The 19,727-nt window shown below is 44.6% G+C and overlaps 1 protein-coding gene across 1 annotated transcript in view; it reads right to left on the reverse strand.

Annotated features, from left to right (window-relative positions):
* LOC137415355 (integrin alpha-M) overlaps positions 1-19,727 on the reverse strand; it is a 393,088-nt gene that overhangs the window by 148,831 nt on the left and 224,530 nt on the right. Inside the window, exons 18-21 of the mRNA XM_068100954.2 lie at positions 6,240-6,310; positions 4,874-5,000; positions 1,136-1,284; positions 502-642 (exon numbers count right to left, since the gene is read on the reverse strand). Coding sequence (XP_067957055.2) covers positions 502-642; positions 1,136-1,284; positions 4,874-5,000; positions 6,240-6,310 — 488 coding nt within the window. The remainder of the gene's footprint in view (positions 1-501; positions 643-1,135; positions 1,285-4,873; positions 5,001-6,239; positions 6,311-19,727) is intronic.

Raw genomic sequence — 19,727 nt, forward strand, 5'->3', positions numbered from 1 at the left:
CAAAAAAAAGTTGTCATGGATACATAAACTTGTTCATTTCATTAAGAATAAAATTAACGATCTTAATCAATACTAAGGTCAATCACGTGAAAATTTATTGTTTTTCAAATGAAATTTGATGATTTCATAAGTCAGACCTTGAGTTGACCTTTGACCTTTTGACCTGAAAAATAGTTGGTTTCCCAATTCAGTGATGCACTATGCCATTGATGTTTAATTATCAAGTCCATCAGATGAAAATTGACGATTTTTCAGATGAAAAATGATTTTAGAAGTTTGACCTTGAGTTGACCTTTGACCTTGTGAACTTAAAAAGAGTTGTGACAAGTAAACAAACAGACAGACCAACAGATATTATAACTAAGTTGAAAAATCTTCGATTTTGCAAGTAACAGACAGCATTGCAATCATAATGACCAAAAATAGTTTGCATTCATAACCAAAATGCACATTCATAAAATGTTTTTTATCGATCTTTGATTCTTATTTAACCATACTCACATTTGGCTGTGGAGTATAAATGTAAACACGGCCTTCATCTCCCTGCTTATGAAACAGCGGTGCAGACACAAGCAGCAGGTCAGTGTTCCCATCACCATCCAGGTCCACATCACACACCTCTGCTCCGAAGTAGGACCCCAGCTGGGATTTGGGAATTATGACACCAGGAAGAATGGATACAAATGGACAAAGAAAGAGGACAGTAATACAAGGCTGCAGTGATGTGAGCAACAAAGTACACATCATGTGATAACATCTGATTATAATTAGATGATAGAATGAGCTTGTCACCAGCAGGTGAAAATCAAGTAAGAGTTAAATTTGGCAAGGTGGTCAAATGCTAGTAAACAGGACAGCAGGGCTGAATGTCCCCTCTAGATGCAGCATATTATATGGTGAAACGCCTTACCTACAGAGCAGCAGGGTGACAGTTTATAGTCAGGTGGGCATTCAAACCCAACCAAGATATGTCAGAGGCAAGTACGCTATCTCCGAGCTATCCTGATAGCCCTGAAACTCAGAGCCATAACTTGACCAACAGGCCAAGGCAAAATTTTTGATCCAAATCAATCACCAACCACAAAAGTGGCCAAACATCAGTCAAAAGGAATCATTACAATGAGAAAAATATTACCTGAAAACTGGTAAACCTCTGATTGACAGTGATTTTTCCAGATGTTGCGTGAATGTCAAACAAGAAGACACACCCCTGGTGTTGCCAGCGAGGGGCACCAGACACAACACTCTTTCGCCTTCCACGCTGAACCGTGGTCACAGAGTATCCTGCAAATTACAAGTACTAGTGAGATACCCGTGCTACGCACGGGCGGGAGGCCAGCAGCAAACAGGCAATGCAGATACGGCGAATTCTAAAGCATGAAACCAATAAATTCCACATTCCTGGAGCACCTTCAGTCGCACGTCAGACATGGACAGCAAGTTCGTGAAGGACTTCCATGAAAAACGTACGCGTTCGCAAACAAACGGGTACGTTCACGTATAGAAACATCGATCGTGGGTCCGTGACGAATCTGCATATGGCGATCCGCGAAGTTCACGTTGAGAAAGTAGAAACCATCACGGCATGTCGTCATTTACTTGAACTCGATATCTCTTTTTTCATTCCAAACAACATAACTCCAATCACAAATTAATCACAAAATAAACTTTTAACAACATTGTTAATGTTTCCTTCATTGTAAAAACTACCAAGTCAACAGTTAAAAGGATTTTGAGCTGATAGGTGTTACGGCCTTGGCAAGGTCGATGGAGACAGCGATCTGTTAGCGTATAAAAACCACCCGTTAGAGGCCATTTTTCCCTGCAAAGCGGGGGTTGGCCTTTTTCGGGGACCGTGGTTGTTGTTGTTTTTCGGTCCCCTTTTTGAAGCAATGTTTTACGGCCGGATGCCCTTCCTGCCGCCAACCCTTTTTGTCGCCTTTTACGACAAACAGGGAATTACCAGTGAACTGGTACTCAATTAGCCGACCTCGGAAGGATGACAGGCTGAGTCAACCCCCCTGGCGTTAATTCAGCGATCGACCGGGATTCGAACCCAGGATCCTAGGATCCTAAGCCGGCACCCTAGCCGCTAGCCCAACACCAGGGTCTGTTAGCGTATCCACCACCCAAATAGCTATGTGGAATTCTCTCATGTAGAGATTAAACTCCCGTTGTTTGAACTTTGGCCGAGGTCATTATTTACTTTGAAAGGATGTTTATATACGAATCAAAAGGAAGATAATTGGTTTTGGGTCATCCTTTCCGCATATCTCGTGGGATTGTGAGTTGGAGACGATGACCGTGATGGCGGGGAGGGGGTTGGCATTCTCTCAATCAGGGATTCAACCCATGTCCTTATAAAAGGTCTTTGTCCGAGGTCACAGAGTCCAATCGGTGCAGCGATCGGTGCAGCCATTTGTGCGGCACCCGGGAAAATAACGTTATGCGGGAGTCCAAACCTGAAAATGCTGGAGGCCAAAGCTGAAATTGGAAAAACAATATAGCCTATTTTACTCCAGGAGATCCCAGGATTACCCACCCAAATTATCGTTGCAATCGGTTCAGCCATTTTTGCGGAACCTTCGAACGGACGGACAGACGGACGGACATTTGGTGAATGATAGTAAGATTCAGGATTAGGCATGACTAAGGCTTAAAGTGATAGCAACTTAGTCAAGTTCCTCTAAAATCCCTGAAACTGCCTGAAATATCTTCTGAAACAGTTGCGGCAACTGGATTACAGTAATATTGGTAGTAGAAATGTACGATTCATTTATCTTCTGTTGTCGAATTTATGGGCCGCAGATGGCATTTGAGGCAGGAGGTACCTTGGGTGGCTTGCCATCGGCTTCCACTCCAACAATCAATAGCATACTTTTTCTTTTTTGAACCCACTCTTTCTTTGTTGAACCCACTCTTTCTTTGTTGAACCCACTCTTTCTTTGTTGAACCCACTCTTTCTTTTTTGAACCCACTCTTTCTTTTTTGAACCCACTCTTTCTTTTTTGAACCCACTCTTTCTTTTTTGAACCCACTCTTTCTTTTTTGAACCTAGTCTTTCTTTTTTGAACATACAGTACTTTCTTTTTGAACCGACTCTTTCTTTTTTGAACCTACTCTTGCTTTTTTGAAAAGTGCCATGATATATTTAATATCCATGAATGTCCATGGATTCAACAGATAGCTTTACAACGCTTCCAAATAAAAAGGATACTTTGTGATGCAATGGTTGGCTGCCCTGAAATACGGTTGTGTCTACTGTGTGTATTCCAAACTGAAGACACCACAAAGTAGTTAGTACGGCTGTCCAGCAGGCAAGGTTCAGGTTCAACCGCAGAGTGGTCTTCATAGTATGCCAAACGTTAAGTACTCCCAAGGTAAAGGGGCATTGTCTTACTGCAAAATGCAGATGAAGAGCCCTGACGGAGTTCTCATTTCCACCTTGTGTGTTACACTAGGAGTGGTCTGGTGGATTTGCATGTAAAGTTATCCAACCTAATGCAATTTTTTTTTTTTTTTTTAAATTTATAAAGATGAGGTCGCATCACCGGAACGTGAACAATAACCTGTATTATACGTTACTATCCGATGCTAAAAACCGCTCGGCAACTAGACCATCTAAAACCGGGGTTCGAGCGGTACTTGCCTCCCTGTTCTGCGGAGGTATGGATAAATGTATTCGGGATAAACCCTGGACCCATAACCCTGATCCGTTCCATCCCGCGGGAGAGCGTTACAAGTACCAGGAGCGGAGACGGTCAGCTTAACAAGACAAAGGGCTAACCACCTCTTGCTTTAAAACTGCTGGCAGTGATGACCTGTTTACTCGCACCCACTTTTGATACAACCCCACTTTTGATACAACCCCACTTTTGATACAATCCCACTTTTCATACAACCCCACTTTTGATACAACCTGGTGTTGGTGTAGCGGCTAGGGTGCCAGCTTAGGATCCTGGGCTCGAATCCCGGTCGATCGCTGAATTAACGCCAGGGGGGTTGACTCAGCCTGTCATCCTTCCGAGGTCGGCTAATTGAGTACCAGTTCACTGGTAATTCCCTGTGTGTCGTAAAAAGGCGACACACAGGGTTGGCGACAGGAAGGGCATCCGGCCGTAAAACATTGCTTCAAAAAGGGAACCAACAAAAACAACAACAACAACCACGGTGCCCGAAAAAGGCCAACCCCCGCTTTGCGGGGAAAAATGGCCTCTAAAGGTGGTTTTTTTGTTTTTTTTTATACGTTACTATCCGAGACTTGTAATACCTTACACCATTACTGGACGCTTCACAACAGTCACATCTTGCGCTACCGAACTATATTTCCCCGTTAGTGTTGTGGGTAGAGACCTCATAAGAAAAAGAACTTTCACCAGGCCCTACTATGGTGCACTGTTCTTCCAAAAGTTTTTTTTCTACATAACCGTAGTTCATAAATATATTTTAATAAGAGGACCAATGTGGATACAACGTAAGCAGAGAATACTACGACTCAGTATGAGGACTTATCCAGAACCATCATCCTTGCATTAAATTGTAGTAACAAAAATCAGTTTAATTCCTTCAAATTTATAGTAACAGACAAATATGATTGGAAAGTTGGGTTAGGTGGGCCAAGATGCCCCTATGGGAAAGGTGGAGAAAAATGCACAATGCTTAACCCCCAATATACACCCCTTCCCTGGTCCTTTTCTTCAGTTACTGAACATATTTTACATAAAATGTGAACATTCAGGATAATGAACAAAGAACTCGAAACGAGGAGGTTTACAGGAGGATAAATCTTGCCCCACAACAGACACATAAATTCCTACCCTACTATATTTCCCTGTTGGGGTTGTGGATAGAGACTTGCTAAGAAGAAGCTCACCAAGATAGCCATCTTTATCCTCCAGGGACATCGGGGTCTTCTTTCCAACAACCATTGCTCTGGGAGTTTTGTGAATAACAGCTCCTCTCCATTCATAAGCTCCAGGAGCTCCAAGCATTAGATCATCCTGAAAATGAACCATGGAAATGGGATACATCATGCAGGCCTAGCAGAATATTAAATAAGACAAAGGTCACCACCCTTGTTACTTTCTATTTCTCGAATGTATTTTTTTCACTTTCACTCCACCACCTCATGTACATCTACCATATAAAACACAGTGCGTTTGTGTATTTGTACAGATGTCTGCCCCCCCCATAAAGGTAGGTTTTAAAGACCAATGTTATAGCATGAACGTGTGTTCATTGCAGTCTATTTTTGAGGATAAAACAAACTCGAAAAACATTTTCCATAAAAGAGTAATTATGTCTCTTCTACTGGAATTATAGACGGTGGTTTGCAAACCGAGCCTCAAGGGGGGTGTACAGAAGTGTTTTTTTTTATAACAATAAATACAAGGCGCAGGGAGGTGAAATTCGCTGCACGTGATGTGCAATGCACACAGAGTAAAATGAGTGTTAATTTACATCCGTATGATGTCCAATAAATAAAGAAGATATAAGCACACCAATATAGGCCAAGGCTTCAGACTTTGGCACGCTCATGACACTGCACCATTTAATAAACTGTTCCAACCTGCAATTTTTGACGGGCTTTTATACAAGTAAAACAAAAATGGAGATTGGAGGCCCATACTCTTTACAAAATTTTAGGGAGTTCCCCACAAGTCGAGAAACCTTTCAAGGCTAGAACCAATCCTGGGTGACTCTGTCACTCTGTCGCTGCATGTACATGTGATTTTTTTTAACCACGTGACACTTCACACCCAATCGTGGACCACATTGAAGGAAAGATATGGCTGCCCCCAAATACACTACTCACAATAAGTTGGGGTTATTGGCAGGTTCTTCGGTGTGGTAGATTTTGTGTATTAATTATGTTGAAAAAAGTTGTTGGTCCTAATTCTATGGTTATTAATGAGTGTGAAAAAACACAGCATTCTTGATTTCAATACCCTAACCCTAACCCCTATAAAAAACAAACTCACTCCCACAATATCCCTAACTTATTGTGAGTAGTGTAATATATTGGGAAGTGCACTATCACAATTGATTGTTAAGGTTGCAATTTTAAAATTACATCAATATGAATTTTTATGACAATGATCACATCTATATAGTAACCACGAGTTATTGAAATTTGTGTTTCATTGCAGTTAGAAGGGTTCAGATTCAGGTATTCTGCTAAATACAATAATCTAAATTCTCTGTTCTTTGCTCTGTTCTGCTGGAAATGCAATACACACTTTTGATAGGTGTGCACTCAGGCCAGCACTCGCCAGCTCCATCTCAAACGACGTCTCCACATCGCCCACTCCTGAACAAAGACACAATAACAAAATAGTGAGTTGCTTCAACATAGCAAGGTTCAAAATATTGTCAACTTAAATGTCTTTGTTATTCATCTCAATGTCCAATGAATACTCCGAATGTAAATGTTCGACATGGAATGTGTCAAGTACAAGTGTTTAGCCCCCGTTGGACTTAGTCCAAAACGGGGGGCTTAGGGATTGGGTCTTGTCCGTGCGTGCGTGTGTCCGCAACCATATCTCGGACATGAATGGACCGATTTTGTTCATACTTGGCAAAAAGACAACACATGCCGGTATACATATGCACATCATATTGTTACCTCCGCCACCAAAGGTGGATGGAGGTTATGTTTTCACCCCTGTCTGTTTGTCTGTCCGTTTGTCTGCCCGTTTGTTTGTGAACAAAATATCTCAAAAAGTTGTGGTCGGATTCAGACGAAATTTGGCAGAGATGTAGCATATGTGACAAGGACGATTCGATTCAATTTTGGTGTAGATCTGAATATGGATTCGGATATGAGAATTGTTTAATTTTGAAGTGATTCTTCACCATTGGGAGATAGGGTCAAAAACTATACATAGCAGGATATCTCAAAAAGTTACAGATGGATTTGGACGAAATTTGTTGGACCGGTTGTGTGTGTGACAAAGTAAGAATCGATTCAATTTTGGTGAAGATCCAGATACGGATCCAGCTAGTATAATTTTTTTAAAGTGATTCTTCACCAATGAGTGAAGTTATGGATGGATTTGGACGCCTGGCCAAACAGGCGGATGTATGCTCTCTACTGAGTGCCGTTCTAGTTTCACGATGCAATCAAAGATCACCGACTGGCCAATGCTGAACGAATGCTGAACAAGTCCTCAACCATTTTTCAGACATGCATTTACCGATCTTGTTTCATAAGCATAAGGTCACTTAAAGTCACAAGGATATCAACCAAGAGAAATGGGAGTGACGTAGCAAGAATATAATGAAGAGTACAAGAATACAAGAAAGAATACTCTTCATTGCTTTTATCGCTTCCTCAACTTCCTTCTCAGTTATCTTCTCTAAATACATATGCATATACATATGTATAATATATACATATATATATATATATATATATATATATATATATATATATATATATATATATATATATATATATATATATATATATATACATACATATATATACTGAAACGCAAAAGAAACTTACCACCTTTGAAACCTTTAAATATCAACAATAACACTGCGTGTAGTAAATGTGTGAACTTATTTGTGGACAATAGTGTCCTCACTGTCAGACAAAACGGTCACGGATGGTCACTTGAACCTTCAATGGTCACTTCATAGCACAGCTGTTGAACAGCCGTTTTGACTGTCAGTGATTAGCCAAGGGGTACGGGATGATTTTAATGAGCTGCACGTGATGTCTTGATATTGGCTTTAAAAAGGCCAGTGCAAAATGGGCATTTTGACCGAAAAATTTGACCATTTTGACCAACTTCAAAAAGACCGAAAACGCAAAAGAAACTTACCACCATTGAAACCTTTAAATATCAACAATAACACTGCGTGTAGTAAATGCGTGAACTTATTTGTGGACAATAGTGTCCTCACTGTCAAACAAAATGGTCACGGATGGTCACTTGAACCTTCAATGGTCACTTCATAGCACAGCTGTTGAACAGCCATTTTGACTGTCAGTGATTAGCCAAGGGGTACGGGATGATTTTAATGAGCTGCATGTGATGTCTTGATATTGGCTTTAAAAAGGCCAGTGCAAAATGGGCATTTTGACCGAAAAATTTGACCATTTTGACCAACTTCAAAAAGACCGAAAACGCAAAAGAAACTTACCACCATTGAAACCTTTAAATATCAACAATAACACTGCGTGTAGTAAATGCGTGAACTTATTTGTGGACAATAGTGTCCTCACTGTCAAACAAAATGGTCACGGATGGTCACTTGAACCTTCAATGGTCACTTCATAGCACAGCTGTTGAACAGCCGTTTTGACTGTCAGTGATTAGCCAAGGGGTACGGGATGATTTTAATGAGCTGCATGTGATGCCTTGATATTGGCTTTAAAAAGGCCAGTGCAAAATGGGCATTTTGACCGAAAAATTTGACCATTTTGACCAACTTCAAAAAGACCGAAAACGCAAAAGAAACTTACCACCATTGAAACCTTTAAATATCAACAATAACACTGCGTGTAGTAAATGCGTGAACTTATTTGTGGACAATAGTGTCCTCACTGTCAAACAAAATGGTCACGGATGGTCACTTGAACCTTCAATGGTCACTTCATAGCACAGCTGTTGAACAGCCGTTTTGACTGTCAGTGATTAGCCAAGGGGTACGGGATGATTTTAATGAGCTGCATGTGATGTCTTGATATTGGCTTTAAAAAGGCCAGTGCAAAATGGGCATTTCAATCAACATGCCACGATTGTCAAGGGATCAACGGCAGCGTGCCCTGGGCATGCTGCAAGGCAGACTGAGCTACCGTGAGGTGGCACGCCGCCTTGGCTGTTTACACCAGACGATATCGGCCCTGGTGGTCAGAGACACCCTCCACAACTCTGCAGATGACAGACCTCGATCAGGGAGGCCAAGAGTCACCACTGCAAGGCAGGACAGGCAGATGGTCCGAAGTCACCTGCGGGATCGATTCCGTCCAGCATCCCGCACTGCGGCAGAAACTCCGGGGCGTGCAAACCCACGGATCTCCAATGATACTGCACGAAGACGACTGCATGACTATGGTCTGACTGCCAGAAGACCATACAGAGGCCCCGTGATGACGGCTGCCCATTGCCGCAATCGACAGAGATGGTGCCAGCAGCATCAGCGGTGGACCATGGCGCAGTGGAACGAGGTCGCTTTCAGCGATGAGTCAATGTTCTGTGTGGACAGTCCTGATGGGCATGAGCGTGTCTGGAGAAGAACTGGCGAGCGATATGACGATTGTTGCGTGCGTCAAGCCAACAGGTGGGGTGGCCCAAGTGTGATGGTGTGGGCCGCCATATCAGGCCGGTACAGGACACCACTGGTGGTTGTGGATGGGAATCTTAACGCCCAGCGGTATGTGGATAACATCCTGCGACCTCATCTGCTGCCATTCCTGCGAGACCACCCAGAACTGAGAACCTTTCAGCATGACAACGCTCGTCCCCATGCTGCTCGCTTTACCACTGCATTTCTCCAAGGCGAGAACATCAACACCATGCAGTGGCCTGCGCTCTCCCCTGACCTGAATCCCATAGAGCACCTGTGGGATGAGCTTGGGAGACGCGTAGTTGGCAGGGCCAGGACACGGGCAGAGCTGCTTCAGACATTGAGGACTGAGTGGGACAGAATCCAGCAGCAATCCATCCAAAGACTGGTAGGCAGTATACGCCGACGATGCACTGCCTGTATCCAAAACAATGGTGGCCACACACGCTATTGAAAGGGGACTGACATTGCACCCTGTGCTGTTCTGTACTGTAGAACATACTGATGAGATGGTGTATCTTGGTCAAAAACTTGACATGTCATCAATAAAATGCCAATGTTTCAATTAGCAATTGTTGGTTTGTTTTATTTTGAACTGTTACAATTTTATTACATTTCAAACAAGTGATAAGTTTCTTTTGCGTTTTCGGTCTTTTTGAAGTTGGTCAAAATGGTCTAATTTTTCGGTCAAAATGCCCATTTTGCACTGGCCTTTTTAAAGCCAATATCAAGACATCACGTGCAGCTCATTAAAATCATCCCGTACCCCTTGGCTAATCACTGACAGTCAAAACGGCTGTTCAACAGCTGTGCTATGAAGTGACCATTGAAGGTTCAAGTGACCATCCGTGACCGTTTTGTCTGACGGTGAGGACACTATTGTCCACAAATAAGTTCACACATTTACTACACGCAGTGTTATTGTTGATATTTAAAGGTTTCAAAGGTGGTAAGTTTCTTTTGCGTTTCAGTATATATATATATATATATATATATATATATATATATATATATATATATATATATATATATATATATATATATATATATATATATATATATATATATATATATATATATATATATATATATATATATATATATATATATATACAGTGGAACCTTGACTTACGAGTGCCCCAACTTACGAGTTTTTCGAGATACGAGCCGTCGCTCGGGCGGTTTATTGCTTTGAGATGCGAGCCGAGATTTGAGTTACGAGCTTTCGCCACCCGGTCACGTGGTTATCTTTCCGTGAAAGTACAGTATCTGTCGTATATCGCTGCATTTTTGTTTTCGCATGTTTCTTTATTTTGAGTTTACGCCGCCAGGTGGGTTCCGGTCATGTGGTTATCTTGACGTGCACGTACAGTATCTCTGTCGTATAGCGCTGCATTTTTGTTTTCGCATGTTTCTTTATTTTGAGTTTACGCCGCCAGGTGGGTTCCGGTCACGTGGTTATCTTGACGTGCACGTACAGTATCTCTGTCGTATAGCGCTGCATTTTTGTTTTCGCATGTTTCTTTATTTTGAGTTTACGCCGCCAGGTGGGTTCCGGTCACGTGGTTATCTTGACGTGCACGTACAGTATCTCTGCCGTCAACTTGTTCAGAGTGCCGGCGATAGCTCGCCTTCTCTTTGTGGAAAACACGGTACTGAGAAGAAGAAGAGGATGATGTGCTTGGATATAAAACACGCAATCGTCGAAAAACATGAGCGAGGTGTGCGTGTTGTCGACTTGGTGAGGCGGATGTGAAGGCAGCTGAAGATTTTATTATAACTGAGAAGAAGAAGAGGATGATGTGCTTGGATATAAAACACGCAATCGTCGAAAAACATGAGCGAGGTGTGCGTGTTGTCGACTTGGTGAGGCGGATGTGAAGGCAGCTGAAGATTTTATTATAACTTTTGCCGAACTGATAGAAGCCGAACGATACATCCCCCAGCAAATCTTCAACTGTGACGAGACAGGGCTCTTCTGGAAAAAGATGCCAAGGAGGACGTATATAACGGCAGAGGAGAAGAGCAAGCCAGGCCACAACTTGTTCAGAGTGCCGGCGATAGCTCGCCTTCTCTTTGTGGAAAACACGGTGAGATCCTTAACATCCAACAACTAATGGGACGCAAACGGGGCGCCCAGTTTAGCGGTACACACATTGATGAATCACCCTGCCTGTGATTCACCCATGACAGGTTATAGCTGGGTCGGGATTCAAACCCAGGCTGGACAGTTTAGACTTTAGAGTCAAGTGTGCGTACCTCCAGTCCAGGCCATCCTGCCAACTTGTATGCTGCATACAGGTGAAATATAAAGCGCGAAATATTTTTATATATACTGTATATTTTAAAAAAAATTGGTGTGGTTTTTGGCGGGCTGGAACGGATTAATAGCATTTCAATGCATTTCAATGGGGAAATTTGATTTGAGATACGAGCAATTTGAGTTACGAGCTCGGTCACAGAACGAATTAAACTCGTAAGTCAAGGTTCCACTGTATATATATATATATAACAGTTTGTGTGTGTAAAACACTGTGTGTGTGTGTGTGTGTAAAACACTGTGTGTGTGTGTGTGTGTAAAACACTGTGTGTGTGTGTGTGTGTGTGTGTGTGTGTGTGTGTGTGTGTGTGTGTGTGTGTGTGGTGTGTGTGTGTGTGTGTGTGTGTGTAATGTTACCGATAGATTCCTAAACGGAGAGGCTCACGTGCTTGATATTTTGACATAGACATGGCCATTGAGCCTGGGAAGAACATGGCCTACCTCAAAATATATGACGAGATCCATATTTTTTTATTCATATTTACCTCAGCGCATTTCAGCGAGGAATATTATACACGGAATCTGAGCCGGTGGCAGAGCAGCGCGCTGATTCGCTCAGAGCGATCACGTGATGTTCCATCCCCGCCGCCAGACCATTGAACATAAAACACAGTTTGTGTGTGTGTAATGTTACCGATAGACTCCCTAAACGGAGAGGCTCACGTACTTGATATTTGGCACAGACATGGCCATTGAGCCTGGGAAGGACATGGCCGACCTAAAAATATTTGACGAGATCCATATTTTTTGATTCATATTTACCTCAGCGCATTTCAGCGAGGAACATTATACACGGAATCTCAGCATGTGCCAGAGCAGCTCCAACCACGCTGCGGCCCAGGTGGGAGTATTTTCCTCGCTTACGGCCGGTGGTAGTACTTAGGTATAAAGACAAATTGGGCTGACAACCCTACTTACCATCGACCGGAAAGTGACGGTCATACCCCCAGGACTGGTCGGACGGCCAGCTTAACAGGACAAGGGGATTAACCCCCCCTTGCTAACGGGATTGCCGTCCCCCGTATCCCGTAACAATATATGTATATATATATATATATATAGTATATATATATATATATATAAATAGAAATACATATATGAGTATATATATATATATATATACTATATATATATATATATATATATACTATATATATTATATATATATATATAGAAATACATATACGTATATATATATATATATATATATATATATATATATATATATATATAGTTATATATATATATATATATAATATATAAAGGAGGTGTGTGGTGTGTGTGTGTGTGTGTGTGTGTGTGTTGTGTGTGTGTGTGTGTGTGTGTGTGTGTGTGTGTGTGTGTCTGTCTGTCTGTCTGGATGTCCGCTTATAACTCAAGAACTACACATCGGAGAAAAGTTTTAGACCCAGATTCGGAATCAGCATAAAAATCCCGGTGGTATTTGGCTACGTTTTATTTTAATATCAATGCTTTAAAACAGGGGTGGGGAACCTTTTTTCCTGTCGAGGCGCCATTTCGATTTTTAGAAACACCCTTCGAGGGCCATGCTAAATTATTGAATACATATATCGGGACTCACCTAATGCGATGGCTGGAACTGTTTCTCTTTGGCGAGGCGTTTGGTGTCACGGGTGGTAGTGATGATGATGCTACTCGCAGCTGGTTTTGCCAGGTTTGGGTCAGTCAGTCTTGAGCGAAACCGAGTCTTTGCAAGAGGTCAGTTTTTGAAAAGAACTGCTCACAGCTGTAGGTCGTCCCAAACAGTGATGCAAACTTCAGTGCATGTCTCCTCAGAATGGGAAAATCCTCAGCACGTACATACAGTTTGTAGAACTCGAGCAAAGGGAGGACAAATCTCACACTCTTACTATGTCTCTCCGAAAAGATCGACTGGACAACCCTCCCATCTACTTTCTCAACAATCCTCTCCAAAGAAGTTCTGATGTTGCTCAAGCTTTTGGGTCTCACTATCTGCCATGATCTTTCTTGGGAAAAACCACATTTCCAAGCTGGCCCTCCAAAGCCAGTCGCCGACCTGGGCATCCTCCGTCGTGGCGAAAGTCCTTCCTCGGCACACCTGAGCTCCTCACCACATACAAGGCTTTCATCCGCAGCTCAATGGAATACTGTTCTCCCCTATGGGCCGGTGCTCCTGCCTCACACCTAGCTCGGCTTCACGCTGTTGAAACCAAAGCTTTCAGAATTATTGGAATCTCCCGCGATGAAGCTATCTCTGAGGGCCTTTCACTCACTCACCGCAGGCAGGTAGGTGGTCTTTCTGTCTTCTTCCGACTCCTCTCCGGCCTTGCACCCCCAGCTCTCTCTGTGCTCTGTCCCCCAAAATATTCCTACAGGTCGCACAGAGATCTGCGCAGCAACCCTCTGATGGTTAAAACTGCCGAAATCTCGGCTGTCTGCTCACCTGTCACTCTTTCATTCCTCTTTTTCCCCCGCCTCTGGAACAAACTCCCTCACTCCCTTCAATCCCACTCCTCCCTCCAGGGTCTTTTAAAACAGCTGTTCACCCACCATCTCTTATCTTCCCCCATCCAAAACCTTGATCTTTTCTACCCCCGCTAATTCACCCCAGATCCACCCTTGTTTGAGAAATTCCAACTTCTTTTCCTGGAAGTCCTGGCAGTGGTCCATATGTTTTATACGACGCTCTCCCACCCCCGCCTTCCCCATGCCCCCCCTGCTCCCATGCCCCCACTCCCCAACGCCCTTTTCCCTCTCACAGATCTCTCGATGTCTCCATGTCTCTCGGTCCCTGCTCTCAAATGTTGTGTTTGTGTCCTTCCCCCTCTCTCCCCATCTTGTCTACTGCTCCCCGATGTTATATGTTTTATGTGTCGGTTTGTCTTTCTGTGTGATTAATGTTGCGCTCTTTCACGAGCCTCGATCTTGTATACAAAAAAAAAAAAAGAAAAAAAAAAAAGTTTTTTTTTTTAAATAGATAGATGAATTGCCTCGCGGGCCGGATCAAACGGTCTCGCGGGCCGTATACGGCCCGGAGGCCGGAGGTTCCCCACCCCAGGTTTAAAAAAAACCGCGCCAGCTGCAATTCCATGGTGTAGTTTGTGGCGGCGCTAGACGTTCGGGGTGTATTGCAATGGTTTGTCGGGTTTGGCTGTAGGTCCAGAATAGCTCCCATTTCCTTATGTTCTTCCACTTTTTATTTTGAATCTTCTGTTACAACGCCTTCCTTATCTACCTTATATCCCCCCCGACGAGCCTCTACATAATTTCATGCGGCAGAATTTCGTGCATTTTGAGTGAAAGAAGTGAGACAAAGTTGTAGGAGGAAGAAGAGGGCGCGGTTACTGTGGAGGGCCTCGATCGTGAGTGGAAAATGGCGGGAATTGCGTTTGTATCGCAAAGTAAAGGATCTGCATTCATTTCTGAACTTGCATTGGTGTGGATTGCGTTATACATCTGCATTATTTTTTCATAAAAAAAACTTTATGTTGAACTTGAAGGCTCCAAGCACGGACTATATATATAGCCCCTCAGAGGTAAACAATAAAAGTAAAAAAGCCTGCTATCGCCAGCCAAGCTAGCCGTTCCCCCTCCACTCACTCCCCCCGACCCTCCCCCTCCACTCCCCCCTCCACCCTCCCCTCCCCCCTCTCCCTCCCCACTCCCCCCTCCCCTCCCCCCTCCCACTCCCCCCTTCCCCTCCACTCCCACCCTTCCCCTCCACTCCCCCCTCCCCTCCCCCTCCACTCCCCCCTCCCTCCCCCCCTCCACTCCCCCCTCACCTCCCCCTCCCCCTCCACTCCCCCTCCACTCCCCCCTCACCTCCCCCTCCCCCTCCCCTCCCCTCCCCCTCCACTCCCCCCTCACCTCCCCCCTCCCCCTCCCCTCCCCCTCCACTCCCCCCTCCCCTCCCCCTCCACTCCCCCCCTCCCCTCCCCTCCCCCCCTCCCCCCTCCCCTCCCCTCCCCCCTCCCCCTCCTCCTCCCTCCTCTCTCTCCCCCTCCCCCCTCCTCTTCTCCCCTCCCCCCCTCTTCTCCCCTCCCCCCCCTCTTCTCCCCTCCCCACCCCTCTCCTCCCCCTCCCCCCCGTTCCCCTCCCTTTCCTCCTCCCCTCCCTTCCCCCCACCCGGCACATGCCGGGTACTTCCCATGGCCAGCTGTAGGTGGGCTGCTCGAGGGTTGGAAAACCAAGCAATCTTTATGTCTTGGCACCAAGTAAGAAAACCAGAAATGTTGTATACCAAGAGGTTTTGAGAAATTGAAAATTGACAAAACGTCATGTAGGAAATGTACTGTGATATTGCTCTAAAATATACATGTTCTTTTTCATCATATATTTGTATTATTCTTATTCAACCCGGCTACCTCAGCTCTTGTGTGTGTTGTGTGTGTATATAATATATATAATATATATATATACTATATATATATACTATATATATATACTATATTATATATATATATACTGAAACGCAAAAAGAAACTTACCACCTTTGAAACCTTTAAATATCAACAATAACACTGCGTGTAGTAAATGTGTGAACTTATTTGTGGACAATAGTGTCCTCGCTGTCAGACAAAACGGTCACGGATGGTCACTTGAACCTTCAATGGTGTCACTTCATAGCACAGCTGTTGAACAGCCCTTTTGACTGTCAGTGATTAGCCAAGGGGTATGGGATGATTTTAATGAGCTGCACGTGATGTCTTGATATTGGCTTTAAAAAGGCCAGTGCAAAATGGGCATTTTGACCGAAAAATTTGACCATTTTGACCAACTTCAAAAAGACCGAAAACACAAAAGAAACTTACCACCTTTGAAACCTTTAAATATCAACAATAACACTGCGTATAGTAAATGTGTGAACTTATTTGTGGACAATAGTGTCCTCACTGTCAGACAAAACTGTCACAGATGGTCACTTGAACCTTCAATGGTCACTTCATAGCACAGCTGTTGAACAGCCGTTTTGACTGTCAGTGATTAGCCAAGGGGTACGGGATGATTTTAATGAGCTGCACGTGATGTCTTGATATTGGCTTTAAAAAGGCCAGTGCAAAATGGGCATTTTGACCGAAAAATTTGACCATTTTGACCAACTTCAAAAAGACCGAAAATGCAAAAGAAACTTACCACTTGTTTGAAATGTAATAAAATTGTAACAGTTCAAAATAAAACAAACCAACAATTGCTAATTGAAACATTGGCATTTTATTGATGACATGTCAAGTTTTTGACCAAGATACACCATCTCATCACTTTGTTCTACAGTACAGAACAGCACAGGGTGCAATGTCAGTCCTCTTTCAATAGCGTGTATGGCCACCATTGTTTTGGATACAGGCAGTGCATCGTCGGCGTATACTGCCTACCAGTCTTTGGATGGATTGCTGCTGGATTCTGTCCCACTCAGTCCTCAATGTCTGAAGCAGCTCTGCCCGTGTCCTGGCCCTGCCAACTACGTGTCTCCCAAGCTCATCCCACAGGTGCTCTATGGGATTCAGGTCAGGGGAGAGCGCAGGCCACTGCATGGTGTTGATGTTCTCGCCTTGGAGAAATGCAGTGGTAAAGCGAGCAGCATGGGGACGAGCGTTGTCATGCTGAAAGGTTATCAGTTCTGGGTGGTCTAGCAGGAATGGCAGCAGATGAGGTCGCAGGATGTTATCCACATACCGCTGGGCGTTAAGATTCCCATCCACAACCACCAGTGGCATCCTGTACCGGCCTGATATGGCTGCCCACACCATCACACTTGGGCCACCCCACCTGTTGGCTTGACACACGCAACAATCGGCATATCGCTCGCCAGTTCTTCTCCAGACACACTCACGCCCATCAGGACTGTCCACACAGAACCTTGACTCATCGCTGAAAGCGACCTCGTTCCACTGCACCAAGGTCCACCGCTGATGCTGCTGGCACCATCTCTGACGGTTGCGGCGATGGGCAACCGTCATCACGGGGCCTCTGTATGGTCTTCTGGCAGTCAGACCATAGTCATGCAGTCGTCTTCGTGCAGTATCGTTGGAGATCCGTGGGTTTGCACGCCCTGGAGTTTCTGCCGCAGTGCGGGATGCTGGACGGAATCGATCCCGCAGGTGACTTCGGACCATCTGCCTGTTCTGCCTTGCAGTGGTGACTCTTGGCCTCCCTGATCGAGGTCTGTCATCTGCAGAGTTGTGGAGGGTGTCTCTGTCCACCAGGGCCGATATCGTCTGGTGTGAACAGCCAAGGCGACGTGCCACCTCACGGTAGCTCAGTCCGCCTTGCAGCATGCCCAGGGCACGCTGCCGTTGATCCCTCAACAATCGTGGCATGTTGATTGAAATGCCCATTTTGCACTGGCCTTTTTAAAGCCAATATCAAGACATCACGTGCAGCGCATTAAAATCATCCCGTACCCCTCGGCTAATCACTGACAGTCAAAACGGCTGTTCAACAGCTGTGCTATGAAGTGACCATTGAAGGTTCAAGTGACCATCTGTGACCGTTTTGTCTGACAGTGAGGACACTATTGTCCACAAATAAGTTCACACATTTACTACACGCAGTGTTATTGTTGATATTTAAAGGTTTCAAAGGTGGTAAGTTTCTTTTGCGTTTCAGTATATATATATATATATATATATATATATTATTGGGGTTTTGAGAACCCTGCACTTGTAAATTGTTGTAAATATACCCTTTGTAAATAATTCTCTTTGTAAATACCTCCATTTCGTTGTTAAGATCAAAGGTCGTCCCCTAGTTAGTCCATGAACAACACGTAGCGAACCATAAGCCCTCTTCGTAGTTATTTCATTATTATGTGTTTCAGGTAAGGCTGTGTTTCCAATTGTTTGACTCTACGTTGCATTAATCAAATAAGATAGGCCCCATTCCGTCCATTTGTTCTCCCTCTCCAAATTGTGGTACGTCGTTGCCAGCAGCCAGAACTCCATTACGCATGAGGCCAAGGACAGAAAAAGGGGGCGGAACGCCCTGGAAGAGGCGCGGCCCTGTCATCAACCCGCCAGGGGCATGGTCGGTAAGCCCTAACCACCAACCAGCACCGCGGTGAGCGAACCAGTAGGCGTGTTCTCAGAGCTGGCGGCTTGATTTCGGAGAGAGCAATAAAAGCGACTGCAAGGGACTGCTTCAAGAGTCGGTGAGAAGGCACGAGAGGGAGAGGAGTGATCCAGCCGAACCGAGAAGTTGAGTGAGGTTGGAAGAGAGTTGGAAAAAGAAGGCAGAGAAAGAGACGAAGCTGCGCGGAGCTCTGACAAGCTGCTTCAAACAGCCCGACCACGTGGAATGAATACGTGTACCTGCCGCCGGCTGCTCGCTTCCAGCATGGAGCTGGAGCGGACCTCCTTGCTGTACCCTGCCGAACCTGCCAGGCCTGCTGTCCTGCACGGACCCTTCTCCCTCCTCCAGTGATTTCTGCCTGCATTCCCTTTGTCGTGTAAGTCCGTGGTCTGTCCTTTTTGTTGTCCGGGGTTCCATAATTAAGACTGTTTAAGGCTGCCCTGTGTATCTTCTTCTTCTTCATCTTGTATATTACTTTCGTTCCTCCTCTTCTTTGGTTTTGTATATAATTAATAAATTCCACCTGTTCCTTCTTATTCTTTGGTTTCATTCTCATCCGATCGCTTTATTCCCTTCTTTCGATTGAGTACCTGTGGCACGATTTGGCCAATGCTCGGAATCGGGTTTAGTCTCTTGATAACGGCTCGATCCGCAGATTGCTAAACCGCTCGGCAAATACCATCTTGTCCGTGGTTCGAGCGGCACTTGTCTCCCTGTTTTGCGGAGGGATTGATAAAGGTATTCGGGATAACACCTGGACCAATAACCCTGATCAATCCCACCCCGCAAAGGAGCGTTACAAGTACCAGGACCGGTCGGACGGCCAGCTTAACAGGACAAGGGGACTAACCCCCCCCCCCCCTTGCTAACGGGAGTGCCGTCCCCCGGATCCGTAACAATTGGTGTTGGGGAGGGGGATTTGGGACCTGAACCAAATTTTTAAAACACCTAAAAATTTGGTCCAAATTTACGAGAGGCCGAAATTTTATTATAACACCCAAATGGAAGTCGTGCCATGGATGATCAAGGCGATCGGATGCCGGTAGGGGAGGTAGAA

Source organism: Myxine glutinosa, chromosome 14, assembly GCF_964187855.1.
Source record: "Myxine glutinosa chromosome 14, kmMyxGlut1.1, whole genome shotgun sequence".
In the NCBI taxonomy this organism is placed as follows: domain Eukaryota; kingdom Metazoa; phylum Chordata; class Myxini; order Myxiniformes; family Myxinidae; genus Myxine; species Myxine glutinosa.